This window comes from Hippocampus zosterae, chromosome 7, assembly GCF_025434085.1.
Source record: "Hippocampus zosterae strain Florida chromosome 7, ASM2543408v3, whole genome shotgun sequence".
Lineage (NCBI taxonomy): Eukaryota > Metazoa > Chordata > Actinopteri > Syngnathiformes > Syngnathidae > Hippocampus > Hippocampus zosterae.
In genome coordinates, this window is record NC_067457.1 from 5968965 (window position 1) to 5984378 (window position 15414).

Consider the following 15414-nt stretch of genomic DNA (forward strand, 5'->3'; position numbering starts at 1 on the left):
AAAAGTAATAAAAATATAATAATAATAATGGCAGGTCATCAAATTCAAGGCATGGAACTCTGAATTCAAGCATGCTTTTTACAACCTAAAAAGAATAAAATACGAATTGATCAAATAAATATCTGAGAATGATGAACTGCAACTTGGTGGGAAAGCTTGTATTTGGTCAATGGTACATGTCACGCGGACCCCAGCAAATCCCGCCAATCGAGGATGACAACCCGCCGCTCCACTCATCTGTCATCCACGTAGCCGTGTGGCGATGGGACGATGATGATCATCATTACACCGGGGGGCAGGATTATGGCGGATTACATGTGCCACACAATGACAGACACACATTCGCATTTGCAGCGTGTGAACAAATACTTTGTCACGTACATAAATTCGACAGGTATCTGCACTTGACAAGAGCGTTTGTTTTTGACAACTTTTTTTTTTTACACTGCATATCTGAAAACATCCCGCCTCTTAATTTGACAAAATAGCATCATGACAATGAGGTTATACTGGTGTTCCACAGGATTCAATTCTGTGTCCCCTGCTCTTTTGAGTGTTGCCCTTGAGTTCCATCTTAATAAAGCATGGTAACTTGTTATTTTAACTTTGTTTTCATGTCACTGTTTTTTGTTTGTTTTTTTTAAACCAATACACAGCTCTATGTATGCAGCTCTAGTTGTTTTTAAAGTGCTTTATAAAGGAAGTTGAATTGAGATTATTCTCCTCTGTCTTCACAGGAAGTAGGATGCCAACATGGCCTCTCCAAGGGGAAACAGTACACCTTCTCCCTGGCCCCCGCTCTTCTTCATCCTCCTCATTGCATCTCAGAGAACCCTGCACGCCAGGCCCCTTCTCCTGCACTCGTCCATCAACGTGGCTGTGGTGTTCAGTGGCTCCAGCTATCAGAGCGAGGTGCGAGGCCGGCTGAGCGGCGAGAACTTTGTGGACCTACCCGTGGTGGTGAGCCCTGTGACGGTGCTGGTCAATGACACCAATCCACGCGACCTGCTCACCCGCCTTTGTGACACCATGGCGACGGAGAAGCTGCATGGTGTGGTGTTTGAGGACGATGTTGGATCGGGTGCCAGCACACAGGTGAGTGGTCATGTAGCAATGATAGAAGTCAATAAAAGTTGGGGCCGTGATTTGCCCGCACTCAATGATAACTCGCATGGTTTGCAATTTAGCCTCATCTCTCAGTCGATTCAACTTAGGTTGTTTGTTCTTTGTTTGTTTTTGAAGACACCCTTTTTTGATGTTAAATGTTGTGAAATGAAAACCTTACTGTTTTACTGAAATGCGAAACCGTCCCCATTCAATGCCTTTTACTGGAGCGCCGTAACTCTTATTTGTCATCAATCAACCGATGAAAGCCATTTTTATAGAGCGCTGTGAAGGATGCTGGCATTGAGGGAATTGATCCACAGCCGAGATTCATTGACACAATTTAAAACTTTTTTATTGGGGGATGGTGGTCGGCAGGTGACCGAGGTGGCGCAAATCCTGGACTTCCTATCAACGCAGACGGCTCTGCCCATTGTGGGCATCAGTGGCGGCTCGGCGGTGGTCATCCCATACAAGGTAGGCTAGCATTCTTGAGCTGCTTTGATGTGAATTGGGACATTTGGGTTTTTATTTTCTTTTTCACCCATTATCTATGTATTTTTCAGTTTTGATATTTTTCTCTCCCAAAATGATATGTTGTATCATATCCAAGTCTTTGAAGGGGTTAAAATCTCCCAAGTGTCACAATCAAACAAGATCCAGCAATTCGCCCCCCACCCCTGAAATTTGAATGTTGATGAAGCCGTACCGTGGTTTAAGGCGCCCCTGCAGTCAGATGCCTGCATGCCAACGGTTTGATGACAGCCTTTGACCTGATTCAGCTCCTCTTATCTGCCATGCTTGAAGAAGAACGAGGAGGAGAAGGACGAGGTGCTGATAGGGGGGAAAAAACAATGATGAAGGGCCGACTATTAGTCATCTGCGAGCAGGAGATCGTTTTAAAGTGGATGAAGGCAAGAGACCTGACATAATGTTCGTCTTTTATTGTTCTTGCTCGGCTTTTAGGGGGAAGCAAGTTTTCATCTCCTCACACATTTCATTTCATTTGTGTAAGCGCCGTCATCAACACCTTGTATTTTTAGCGTGCTCTCTCACATGTAGACGTGCACAAACACACTCAGATACACACACACGAATAGCATACTGTGGGAGAAGCAGTTGTGAATCGGGTGCCTTGCCCATCAGCACTCTTTCGGGGTTTAAAACGAGGGTTCGGGTTTCCGATTAGGATTTGAAATCTGTGTTTAGTTTTTCAGACAGTATGACCTCTAATGTAGGATATTTAAATGGTATTTAATGGTGCACGTACCTCTGAGCTTCCCCATCGCAATTCCTCCCTTGCCCGCATGGAAAATGCCTCTCATGTATTGAATTCAATTATGGACGCGTCTGCTCGCCCCCAAGCTGCAGGACCCCATTAAAAGCCTTAATGAGACCCTTTAGGAGGCTTTGGCTCCCCCGCAGCTCCCATTCGTCACCCCAAAACTCCCAAAACGCACGCCCCTTCTATGCATTTACCATACCCGCTTTTTAACATGCATTCAGTATTAAAATGTTTTTTTTTAATTGCAATGAATGGAAATAGAGGCTGTGAGACACAATAGTGCAGGTGGAAGGGCTGATTCTCCTCACCTCAATGGCGGTTGATTATCAATATCCGTGATGACGAAGGTCTTTAATGGAGTCGGAAAAAGAAGCGTCATCTTCACCCCAGCCCAGCAACCGCCCCCCCCCCCCGACCGGGTCGCCTAACAACAAAGACGGAAAGCGGAGGAGGAAGTCTTATGAGTCCTTTGTGCGCGCCTGCAACGCGCGTGTGTATGGACTGCATCCAGATGCGGCACGCGTCATTCCCATTACAAATGCTTCAACCCTCACCAGACACTTGATTAGGTACGCCTGAGCAATTTAATAAGGTTCACATCGAGAGCTGTATAAAAAAGTTTGCTCAAACGAACAAGAAACCGACATTGAGTGCAAAAACTCATTTCAAAATTGGATGTTTGTCATAACTAGACCCACAAAAAATATCCTCAAGAAGCTTTAGCAAACAAGCCGAAGCAAGGTGACACATTCTAGGCCACATGTGGCCACGTACAGTCTCGCCCCTTCTGTCAAATTATCGAGTGGAAGTCTTCTAGGCGGGTGGGTATTAATTAATGAAGTTTCATTCCTGGGGAAAAAAACCCCTCAATAAAACACTTTCACGGATGGAATACCACTGGGCTTCGGGGTTGGCCTCGTTTTCGGAAGAGGCCAGAAGTGAGCGATAAAAAAAAAAACAAACGGAGAAAGCAGGTCAAACCGTCCCTCTAAAAATACATGAATAAATCCTTAAAAAAGCAAACGGTGGTGTGATCCGGTGAGACCTATTGCATCACCTCTGGTCCAAGAACGCCGCAAACTGCTAATCTCGTCCTGGCATCCTCAAATTGGACCAAATGCTCCAAAACACAAGCACTACTGGCCTTGAACATCAATCACGTGCATGCATAAAAGCCACTTTCGCTTTCATGCATGCACGTCAAGCCGTCAGTCTGCTTTATTTCTGACTTAATCATCACTTAAGACCACCTTTACTCAGCATGATGTTTGTGTCCAAATTGTTTTTGGTGCTTATTTTACTTGAACAACTGGGGTTGGGGGATGATGATTTCTTTCTTCATTTCAATTTAGCAGGACTATTAGCACTTTTCTGTGGTGTGTCAAATTTACCAGACATTTATTTTCAATTTATGGGGACTTTCACGTCATTTTGTTTCTCACGTCTACTATGCGCCCTTTGTTCCATAGTTAATCAATTCAAGCTTCGGGGGTCCAATATTTCTTTGTGATTTCACTAGAATGCCGGCAAATCGGGTTTGGGTGAGGGTTAGGGTGAGAATGAGGGTGAATATGACCTCCTATTTGGAGAGTAATGATGCTTCTTGAAGTGGTGCATCTTCTCACTATCAAGTAGCGACTCCCCGTTATGTGTGTGTGTTTTTTCACCCCCCCCCCCCTGCTTCAGTGACAGACGGACACGCTTCTGCGCTATTTTTAAGGCCCCGCTCCGTGTCGCGGCGGCACCGCAGCCTCCCGGGGCGAAGCCCGGGCAACCCCAGACTGAGATTAAATTGAATGACGCCGAGTCTGGCTGTGATACTCTTTCGCTATTCCTCAGGCTCGCAGCTCTCGAGGGTGCGGTGTGTTTGAAGGAGGGGTCGGGGGGGGGATAACAGCTCTTCGCCCTCGGAGATGAGCCCCGGAGAGTCAGCTCCCAAAAGGCACTTTGACAGTTTAACACTTACATGTTCCCGCCCTCACTACTTTTTATCGGTGAACATGTGCGACAAGACATCTTGTTGATGTAGGGTCTGTAGTGCTGCTGTGAAAATAGATATATTATTACTCCATTCTGGTACCTTCTTGCAGCAACTATCAAATCAGATTTTTTTTTCTTTGTTGCACCTGCTTACATCACTGGTTCTTTCAGATCTCCCATATATTACAAATCACATCGGAATGCCTTGCCTAAAATGTCAAACAAAGTTTTAAAGCAAGACGTTCATATTTTGGTGCATGAGCAATTTTTTTTTTTTTTTTAATAAGCACATTGCATTCCTTGGATCATGCAAAGATTTGCCTGTGGACAACTGCATAGCTTCCTCCAGAGCCTACCTTGATCTGGCTCTCCTGGAAATGTACTTTAACAGACTGTTACATGCGATTCCATGACAATCGTTTTATTACTAGACTCGTTTAAGCAGTATTTGTGTTTTGGAGGGATTCGACGGACTATTTGGGCAGCCGCATAGCTTTTCAAACGGACGTCATCTCAATGCATCTTCCCTTAAGCATGTCTCTTTATTGGATTTTTAAACGGCCAAAGAATGAATCATTAACTCAACCAGTCACTCTATGTTTCTGGGCTTTCATTATTTTTCCCAGTCAGATTTTTTTACTGGTGAATTTATATAATAACATGTACCTCATTATGTACAGTCGAGGTAGTACTTTGGATGACACAAGAAGAAAATCAGTGTGTATGCCGCTTCTAAAGATCAGGTCCCATCTTGTATGAGTATATATGCTAATGTATGCTAAAACACACACACACACACACACACACACACACACTCGCACAAAAGATATGCTAACGAATGCTAACACACATGCAACGTCGTGACAGAAAAGGGAACAGTGAGTTCACACACTTGAGAGCAAACACAAAAACTTAATGAGCATACATAAAATGTCAAACGTCATTGTGTTCAGTCAGATTTCCTCCAAAAAGCAACGACCAATACTGTAAAGCCCTTTTATTTATTTATTTTGTTCAATTTAAAGGGTCATGTTTGTGTTTAAACATTTAAAATATAGTGAATAGGAAAGAAAATGCTTTTAATAATACAAGAAATATTTATAAATATTAGTCCTTTATTATTTTACCCACTTCTCAAGAGCCTACAAATATTCTTTTTTACCTTAATTCAGAGATGTCTCATTTTTATGAAATAAAATGGAAACATTTATATAAATAGAACATGAGTCGATAGTATCATTTTGTTTCTAAATTGTATTTCAATAAAAAACAGTCAGAGACGACAATCTTTTTGTTTTTCCATTTTTACTTCCTGGTATTCTAATATATTGATATCTTTTTTTCAATTGTTTGAATTTTTAAATAATTCTCATCCAATAAAATATTTTTTTGTATCATTTTTTACCACAATCTTTTTATGTTGTTTGCCTTCCCAAATATTACCTTGCCCCAAAAAGGGCTCCTATTACTTTTTAAATAAAAATGGCAGTAGCATCACATGGCCACCATGTTCGTGAATTTTGTTGCATCCACTGAAATAATAAATATTAAATAACGGTTGGGTTTGGGAGGGGTGGTCTTTATTATATTATGATACACAGTAGTAGTAACATTCTGCTAGACAAATTTGTTTACATCTTTCGAAACCGATAAAGTCAGCACATCGGGTCCAGTAAACTAAAAAAGGTTGCTTTTAATTGTTTGAACAGAAAGATGAGCTTCTTGGTTGTCTCGGCAGGCGGAAGGATCGTCGTTCCTGCAGATGGGAGCATCTCTGGAGCAGCAGGTCCTCTGCATGTTCAAGGTATGCTCCTTGAGCCTCTTGGGCAACCAGAAAGAGGACTTAACGTGCTTTGCCCCCCGCCAAATGTTCAAATCCAAGTCACGTTTTTTGTTGAATCATGCTCAAATTTGGCGTTTGGCAAAGCGCTTGAGAATTTGGTCCAAAAAAAAAACAACCCAAAAATGAAGTTATGACATTTTATTCATCCCAAACTTGACTGCTAGATCATGGAGGAGTACGACTGGGGCGAGTTTGCCATCATCACCAGCCTGCTGCCGGGATACGACACATTTGTGGACATCGTTCAGGCCTACACGGATACGTCCTACTTCATGTGGGACCTCCAGGATGTCCTGACCATGGAGATGTCCGTCGGGGCCAACGACATGAGGACCAGGCGCATTCTGCAGCAGGTAAAATACCATTTTCATGGTCTCATATATTTTACCATATAGCTAATATTGATGTCTGACGCCGCCGTATCGATCGCGTCACTTCAGAGAGCACGGCACGATACATCACAATATTTTTTCACGTTTATTCAAATAAATTAGCGGCAAATGTGGCTCTTCTTCAAAAACAAAATGCAAGGAATAATTCACTGCGTTGCTTCAAATATTGACGATGGCAATGCACTCCATCACAGTATTTAATAGATGAATGAAAGTGACTCTTCATCACAAATGAACATCATCACTAATTGCGCACACTTAGAGCTTGGACAAAGCCAATGCTGTATCAATCACATATTTTGCAAGTGTGCGCATAGTTTGTCCATATTTAAAATGGCATTTTTGTCATCCATCTGGTTAGGGAGTGCGTGGGCCTAATGAAAATTTGTGGGCTCTTCCCGCATTTAAATTGCCTGTCCCTAGATTAGTCCAACTGTATCTGGAGCGATTAAATGAAACACAAATCTTTAAAAAAAAAATCTTAAAAAGATCTTTAAAAAAAGTCATTGTAATATTTCTGTGCTCAGTGTTAATTTCTTAACTGCACAGAACGATACAGTATAGCGGATAAGGAGGGATTTCGAACGCAGCCTTTGTGTCCCACGTGCCCCGTGTTCATTGCAGTAAAATAAAAAAAAAATATTGGCATGATTCTACAATTTCCTTCTAACTTGAAGCGCCCATCCCCCTCAGGTGGACTCCCAGGTGCTGCTGGTGTACTGCTCCTTTGAGGAGGCCCACTTTCTTTTCAGCCAGGCGCTTGAGGTGGGCCTGGTGGGGCCGGGCTACATCTGGATCCTGCCCAGCTCGGCTGTGGGCAACCCAGAGGTGCCGCCGCCCGCCAGCTTTCCCGTGGGCGTCATCGGCGTCATCACGGAGCAGTGGCGCAAGAGCCTGCGGCAGCGTGTGCGCGAGGGCGTCGCCATCGTGGCCAAGGGCGCCGAGAGCTTCAAGAAGCAGCACGGCTTCATCCCGGAAGGACACGGCGACTGCAGCAAGCCCGCCAAAAACTCCGGCACCAACGCTCTCTTCAGGTACGCTTTGCAATTCTCAGCTCGACACTTTTGACAAAGTTACTTTCCAAGTCTGCAATCTTTTTCATGTCTTGAACAAGCGTATGGCTCATCGCCCAAGGTAATTTTTGTATTCCCTGTTCGTAACGCAAAACAATTGTATGTTTGCGAAATTGTGAACCGTTTTAGTTTTGCATCATTGCTTGTTAGTGGAGCTGAGCTGATAAGTGTGATGACAAAACTTGACCAAAACATCTTTCATTGTTCCACTTTTTCGCTTCTTAAGTCATTAATCATTTTGTGTGTGTGTGTGTGTGTGTGTTTAACCCTTAACTCAAGAGTCCTTCTGTGCCTTTTGCCCGTGGCCTAACATGTAAATTAACCTTGATTTATTATTCACAAGCCAATCTATCATGGCCGCATCACATCGTACGTCCATCGTATAACAAACAGCAGAAATGGCCCCAGTTGGAACAACACTGCCGGCCCCCTATTATCCCTTAATGAGTTACTCCGCATTAGACTGAAGCCTCCTGGGGGAGCTGCAGGTTTAATTAGAAAGTGATGATTGCGAGTGTACAAATGATTATGCAAATTTCCTTGTATGATGTCGCAAAAGTTTCTTGATTGAAAACGCAACGCTCTTTCTTTTGTTTTCTTCCCCACTGACATTTTACAGGCACATGCTGAATGTGACGTGGGAGAGGAGGGACCTGTCATTCAACAGCAGGGGCTTCCTCTCCAGCCCTTCTATGGTTATCATCGCCCTGGACCGAGAGAGAGTGTGGGACAAGGTGCGTGGAGTGCAGAAATGTTGTGTTTCCCCTCGTAAATCTCGCAACTTCCTGACAAGACGTTATCTCCGCAGATGGTTGATTTGGCTAATGTGCATAATTGTCTTTAAACCTATTATTCATCTGACGACAACAGTCAAGTCACAAACCGTTTTGGCAAGGGGGGAACACAACAAGTACGATACAGTGTATGTTGTTTTGTTTTGCGGCTAGAAAGCTGGCTGACTAATTTCAACCTCGATTCCGCAATGACTGATTTAATTAGTGCCGTGATCATGCCAGTATGTTGGGCATTGTAACGCTAATGCTAAAATGGCATGCTCCGTGCATACAAATGTTATTTGCATGTTTCCAACTGTCTCCCAAAGTTAATGGTTCCTATTTTGACTTGTTTAAAACGGAGCTGACATGTTTGATGCGCTACTTTATATGTAATCGTGCGAATGTCCAGAGTTCCTCATGCTAACTACCTTTTTCCTGCTTTGTGTGGTGGGGAAAAAATGTGTTATTTATATTTGCTGATGTGCCCCCAAATTTCACGGTTCTTGTCTTGACTGGGATAATATAGAGCTAAGAAATTCGGTGAGCTAGATTGCCATTTAACATTAGCTTTGCTTTTTATGAGCCTATCAGGTATTACATTCATGTTGGTTTCCAAACACACAATCGCGCGATGCGCGTCATGCCAAGGGGGGGGGGGGGGCACAGGGACCCTATCCGTGTAAAATGTAATCTAAGCTGCACTTGAAATGTTTTATTTCCACTTTGGAAGGAACCTCATTCATCAATGTCACCACACCCGCTGCTGACTCCCTGCGCGCGCGCATGTGTGTGTGTGTGTGTGTGTGTGTGTGTGTGTGGGTGTATATGAACATGTAAGTATGCCATATTCCCTCCATTTTGACTTTTCCATGACAGTTTCATTCATCAGCTTAGACGGGCAGAAATGATTTTGCCCCTTCTACTCAGCAACCGGTAACCATGCACATACTTTACCTTTGCCTTTGAGCAAGCATGAATTTAGCTTTCTTTAGTTGGACTAACCCTTCAAAGATCAGGACTCGGTAGCAATTTTCCTTCAGGGGCGAGCTAGATCCAGCTGATGGTGCCGCCTTATTGAATTTGTGAAGGAGAAATTATTGTTACCCATGTATTCTGCGAATGTTTAGCGATCTGTAGTCGGATTGCAAATTGTTTACATTGGAAGCCAATGGTGAGTTTGCATGAGAGGTAAATGCTGTGTTGTTATCACATTGATGTGGCAGAAATGGTCATGTATTTTCTGCCTCGATGGGAAGCAAATATGAAGCAAGCATTAGCCAGGTTACTCATTTGAAATGATTATGCCTCTCAAATCCATTTAGAAGATTTTCTATTAGAGGCAAATGAGGTACTGCTCCACCACTCCCTGACTGACATAACGCCATGTTCTTGTTGGATTTGAGGACCAGAAATGATTGAGACCCACATATTCAGGAATATTTAGCCCCCACTCATACGTCAACTCCCTTCTCAGGTGGGCACGTACGGCCGAGGCATCCTGCAGGTCCGCTACCCCGTGTGGCCGCGCTACGGCAACTTCCTGGAGCATGTGACCGATGACCGTCACTTGACCGTGGCCACACTGGAGGAGCACCCCTTTGTCATGGTTGAGAACGTGGACCCCGGCACGGGCACATGCGTCCGCAACACGGTGCCTTGCAGGCGACAGTCCAATCACTCTGAGAGGTACGTGCCGACGCGGATGCGACACTCATTTCTGTAACCGTGATGAGATGATGTTTTGTTTGTTTGCAAGGTCAAGAGCGACCCGTCGAGCTCACTTGTTTGTTTCGCTGATCAAAAAGCTCGCGAGCCGAATCTAAATTTGGCAATTTTATGCAAATGGCATGCACTGAGCTCTCGTTTGGAGAACTTCTGCCTCTTAGGAATCAGTATGCCAGACATTTTCATGTAACCACTCTATAGGTAGTTATACGGGACCAAAAAAAAAAAAAGGTGTACGGGTGCTTGTCCATCATGTCAAATAGTCTTGCTGCTGTGTCGGGTAGCGGATTCAATGTTGCTTTTAGGGGCAGAAATTATTCTCACCCACATTGTGATTTTTTTTTTAAAAAGTGAATTTGGATCAGTTATTGCCCCACAATTAAACTTCTTTATCGATTCGTAACAATTTCTGAAAGAATAACAAAGCTTTCGGTGCACGGTCGATGCCCTTTCTTCTGCGATTTAGAAAAAAAAATTAAAAGCCAGAACGCTAATGCTGCCACACTTGGAATTAAAGCTGTGGTATTTCAGTGAAAAAGTATCAAAGTACACTGGTATGAGGCCTCAAGTGGTTTAGTCATCATCGACATCCGCATGGCCTCCTTTTTGCTGCTGCGCTGACATCCCATAATATGCTCTTTGCGTTTTCGCTGTGGCCATTTTGGTGAGGCTCACCCATGAGGGCTGTTGCAATTCTCCCGGGACTTTCACTCGACTGTATGCGTGCTGATTCAAGGATGCGTGTGCCCGCTTGGGCATGTGTGCGCTGTGCGTGCACGTTCGCATGTATAATTACACCAGGTGGTCGACAACACTATCCAACGTAATTAATTGATGCAGCGATTGGCAGAGCTGCTGCCAATCTCCCGAACATACGCACAAGGGACAATTTACCACTTAACTTTATATATATATATATATACAGTATATATATAATATATATATACAATAACATTTTTTTTTACATTTAATCAATTAGTCACTCGTCATCCTCCATCCGACAATAATGGTACCATAAAAGATCCACTAACACTCCCTCTTGATAAAATAAGAAACCTCAACCACTATCAATAATGTCACTTGAGCTCTACCCACAACTAAAGTCTGTTGAATTAATGTCCGCCCTCTTGCGGGTAAATAATTTATCACTTACAATTTCATTACGAATAACAGCATAGATTTCTGTAACGTCACTGAATCCTGGCTGAGTCCATGAGTGAAATGCTGATTTTACTGTTTTGTTAATCATATGCCTATTTTAATTCATTATTCATTATTTTTGAATGGTTGACTTATTTTGAAGTATGCAGTAGTTTGGCATGGAGAAGCTAAACTATCAATGCTTCCCCTCAGCATCATCGGCCACTCGGAGTCGTACACCAAGTTGTGCTGCAAGGGCTTCTGCATCGATATCCTGAAGAAACTCTCCCGCACCATTAAATTTTCCTACGACCTCTACCTGGTCAACAATGGCAGGCACGGCAAGCTAGTACGTGGGACCTGGAATGGTATGATTGGTGAGGTAAGTCGTCCCTTTATGAAAGTACTGTCAAAGAAAGACTGGGGAAGAAAAAAGTGTCGCGGTGACTTCTAAAGTCCACGAACAAAAACATTTGCCGCTGGGTCCCTGAGTGTTGTTCGCGGTTTCACCTGCAGGCAAAACAAGCGTTTGCATCTTTAAATTTGCTTCCAGTCACAAGTTACCGCCGAAAGCAGAGACTCGCAAGCTGCCGTTCGGGGGAACTTCCAAATTCTTTAAAAGTGACAAAACAACTTTTTGATATTGTTGAAAAGCGTTGATCGGAAAGTTTTAACAATGAATAATGACATTTTAAACCCGAAACGCAATGATAAATGGGGCCTTGCTACTCCTTAAAATGATCATCGAAATTTGACACCATGCCCAGACTGCAAAAAAGTTCAGCGATTTTGTATCGCTCATCCGTTAACTTTACTTGCTTCCATTTATTTGGCAAAGTATGAACCCTGGAATTTGCCTAACATGGCAACTTCATACCAATGTCAGTGGATGAAACGTTTCTACTGTGTGAACCTTTGAAATTGAACGTGTATTTTTTTTTAAACATCGTTCATATTTGTACAGCAATTCCAGCTGTAGACGTTTGAACACTTTGAGATGGAACCAATCGATCACGAACTTCTAATATATGCGTTATGTCGTCTCCCTCCACGCTATTAACGCTGAAAGGCTCCCAACAGACACCTGCCTCGCTGCAGTGTCGTCCCTTTGATGGACTCTAAAGTGGGTCAGTGATGTGACAGCGTGCTTTCACACACACACACACACACACACACACACGCGCGCGCACACACACACACACACACACACACACACACACACACACACACACACACACACACACACACACACACACACACAGGCATATGGCCCACATCAAACAGCTACATGTGAGAGCCGAGGCAGTGCGAGCAGGTGCTTTTCGAGAGGAGCCTTGCATGTGCATCTGCTCTCAGTATGTATATATATTAATGTAGGCTTAAGTTTTGTGTGTACGTATGTGTGTGTGTGTATATTCTGCAGTGACAAAAAAAATGATTCCTTGCTGCAAAGTCCCTACTTTTCCTTAAAATACATGTCCCACATATCTTGGGTGGTGCTGCACATAATAGTTGGACATGTACATCAAAAAAGAGTTGTTTTTTTTTTTAGGTAAACCAACAATTAGTACTGGAGCTGTACGCAACGGCAGATGACGGACCGATGAAAATTAAAATTAAGTGACCTAACCAGTGATCCACATGTAGAGTAAATGTCACCAACTAATCAGACGGTCCTGCATGTAAGGAATAACTTGAGCAATGGCAAGTAATAATGTGTAATAATCGACATACACCTTGACAATGACGATTGATGACGTGACCAATTACCAGTTTCTCCGTGTATTGATTGACACGCCGACCAGCCAATGAGTAAGTGCTAAATATGTCTTTCCAGGTTGTGTACAGACGCGCCGACATGGCCATCGGCTCGCTCACCATCAACGAAGAGCGCTCGGAGATCATCGACTTCTCCGTGCCGTTCGTGGAGACGGGAATCAGCGTCATGGTCGCCCGCAGCAACGGCACCGTCTCCCCGTCCGCCTTCCTCGGTGAGGACCTCGACGGCTCCTCCCCCTTTCTCCCGGGATGGCCTACTTTAAGAACTGCCCGCATCCGCCCGCCACCCCGAGGAAAACATTTTACTTCATCCCGCCGCTAGCCGGAGCCTACGACGAAATCTCCCATATCCTCTTCCAAACAGCAAATCGTGGAACAGATTCATGCCTGCTGACTTTTGTCTCCTCCCGCAGAGCCGTACAGTCCGGCCGTGTGGGTCATGATGTTCGTCATGTGTTTGACGGTAGTGGCCGTGACGGTGTTTGTCTTCGAGTACTTCAGTCCAGTCGGGTACAACCGTAGCCTGGTGAGCGCCAAAGGTGAGTGTGGGAGAAAACAATGCAGTCCGATCTCGCCAAACCCCGTCCGCATGCCTGAACCCATGTGAGCTTCACGGGCTGCGGCTAATCAATCCCAGCATGCACTTCTGTCAGCGTATGCCTGGTTCCATAGGTCCGAAAGGTCACTTTCTCATTTTTTTAATTAGTGTTCGTCAGCGCACCAATCGAAGGTAAGATGGATGATGGCGGCGGCTCATGCACCGCTTGTGACGTGATGGGAAAGTGTGAAACGACGTGCAGATGCAAACAAATGTGCCACATAGCGTCGTCTCCTAATTGGAGTATATCATGTCAAAACATATGAGGGAATATTATCATATCGTAATTGGCAGAAATTGTCTCTTATCACATTGTCATTTAAGCGAATAGTCTTCTTTTCCCTCCGTCTTTTTTATCCATTTGTGTTCATATTGTATTTAATTGAAAGATGTTTGTTGTTGTTTTTTTTCTCTTTCTCCTTTCTACATACATTCTTGCTGCTGGAGGCTGTAAATTTCCCCACTGTGGGACGAATAAAGGATATCTTATCTTATCTTATCTTATCTTGTGTGTTGCGCACAGCTCCAGGCGGCCCCACCTTCACCATCGGCAAGTCGGTGTGGCTGCTGTGGGGCATCGTGTTCAACAACTCGGTGCCCATCGAGAACCCCAAAGGCACCACCAGCAAGATCATGGTGTTGATCTGGGCCTTCTTCGCCGTCATCTTCCTGGCTTCGTACACCGCCAACCTGGCCGCCTTCATGATCCAGGAGCAGTACATCGATACTGTGTCGGGGCTCTCCGACAAGAAGGTTAGAGCTTCTCCGAGGCCTTTAGGACGCCCCGGGCATCAGCGGGGAGCCCGACGACTTCCTCGAGAAAATCAATAAGTGACTTGGATCAAAGTGTGGACTTTTGTGAGGAGTGTTTGTCCATCAATATTCCAGCCCCGCGTGCTATTGTGGAATCTTGCGGCTGATTTGATGGCGAAGAAAATATGCTTCTAAAATTGGATTTAAGTGAAAAGTGCCTCATCCGTTCCCCCCTCCTCCCCTCGCCTTCACCTCCATTCTTCCTCGGAGTCCTCACTTCACCCGCTTCCTCATTTACATGTCTTTTTACTACTCACGCATTCCGTATTTCCCCCCCCCCACTCTCCCTCCCGTCAGTCCCTCTTCTTTCCTCCCCATTCCTCCTTTTTCTTCCTCTCATCCCGTCATCACGTCTCCTTGGTCTCCCTTGCAGTTCCAGAAGCCGCACGAGCACTACCCCCCCTTCCGCTTCGGGACGGTCCCGAACGGCAGCACCGAGCGCAACATCCGCAGCAACTACCCCGACATGCACACACACATGATGAAGTACAACCAAAAGGGGGTGGAGGAGGCGCTTGGCAGCCTCAAAACGGGGTATGGTCTTTATGTTTTGATTTTCTTTTCTTTTTTTTTGTCCCACATTGTTCAAAAGGCTTATTTTTAACTCGCCCTCTTGCCATTTCATTTGATGACACTTTTTTTTTTGTTGCGCATATTTCAGGACTGTGGCGGGTATATTTTTAGATTAAGAAAATCACTTCTCGTGCTTCATTTGTATTTCAAAGTGCTGTCTTGTCTTCTTTTTTTTTTTAATTTAATTTTATTTTTTTTACTGAAATGCCCTGCATTTGGGAGACTAAAAAGACAGATTGATGTCACGGTCAATGTTCTCAAAGTTTGTGGATTTTTTTTCACAGCATCTAGAAAAATGGCAGACAAATTAAAAAAAATGTTTTTTACCGTGTT

General features: G+C 44.2%; 1 protein-coding gene across 4 annotated transcripts in view; it reads left to right on the forward strand.

Annotated features, from left to right (window-relative positions):
• Positions 1-15414, forward strand: part of LOC127603964 (glutamate receptor ionotropic, NMDA 2C-like) — a 33714-nt gene that overhangs the window by 12096 nt on the left and 6204 nt on the right. For all 4 annotated transcript variants that reach the window (XM_052070714.1, XM_052070716.1, XM_052070717.1 and 1 more), the window contains 12 exons: positions 738-1095; positions 1483-1581; positions 6108-6173; positions 6377-6565; positions 7298-7638; positions 8297-8411; positions 9928-10139; positions 11532-11700; positions 13156-13309; positions 13511-13636; positions 14219-14448; positions 14882-15042. In XM_052070714.1, coding sequence (XP_051926674.1) covers positions 754-1095; positions 1483-1581; positions 6108-6173; positions 6377-6565; positions 7298-7638; positions 8297-8411; positions 9928-10139; positions 11532-11700; positions 13156-13309; positions 13511-13636; positions 14219-14448; positions 14882-15042 — 2204 coding nt within the window. In that variant the 5' untranslated portion in view covers positions 738-753. The remainder of the gene's footprint in view (positions 1-737; positions 1096-1482; positions 1582-6107; positions 6174-6376; positions 6566-7297; positions 7639-8296; positions 8412-9927; positions 10140-11531; positions 11701-13155; positions 13310-13510; positions 13637-14218; positions 14449-14881; positions 15043-15414) is intronic.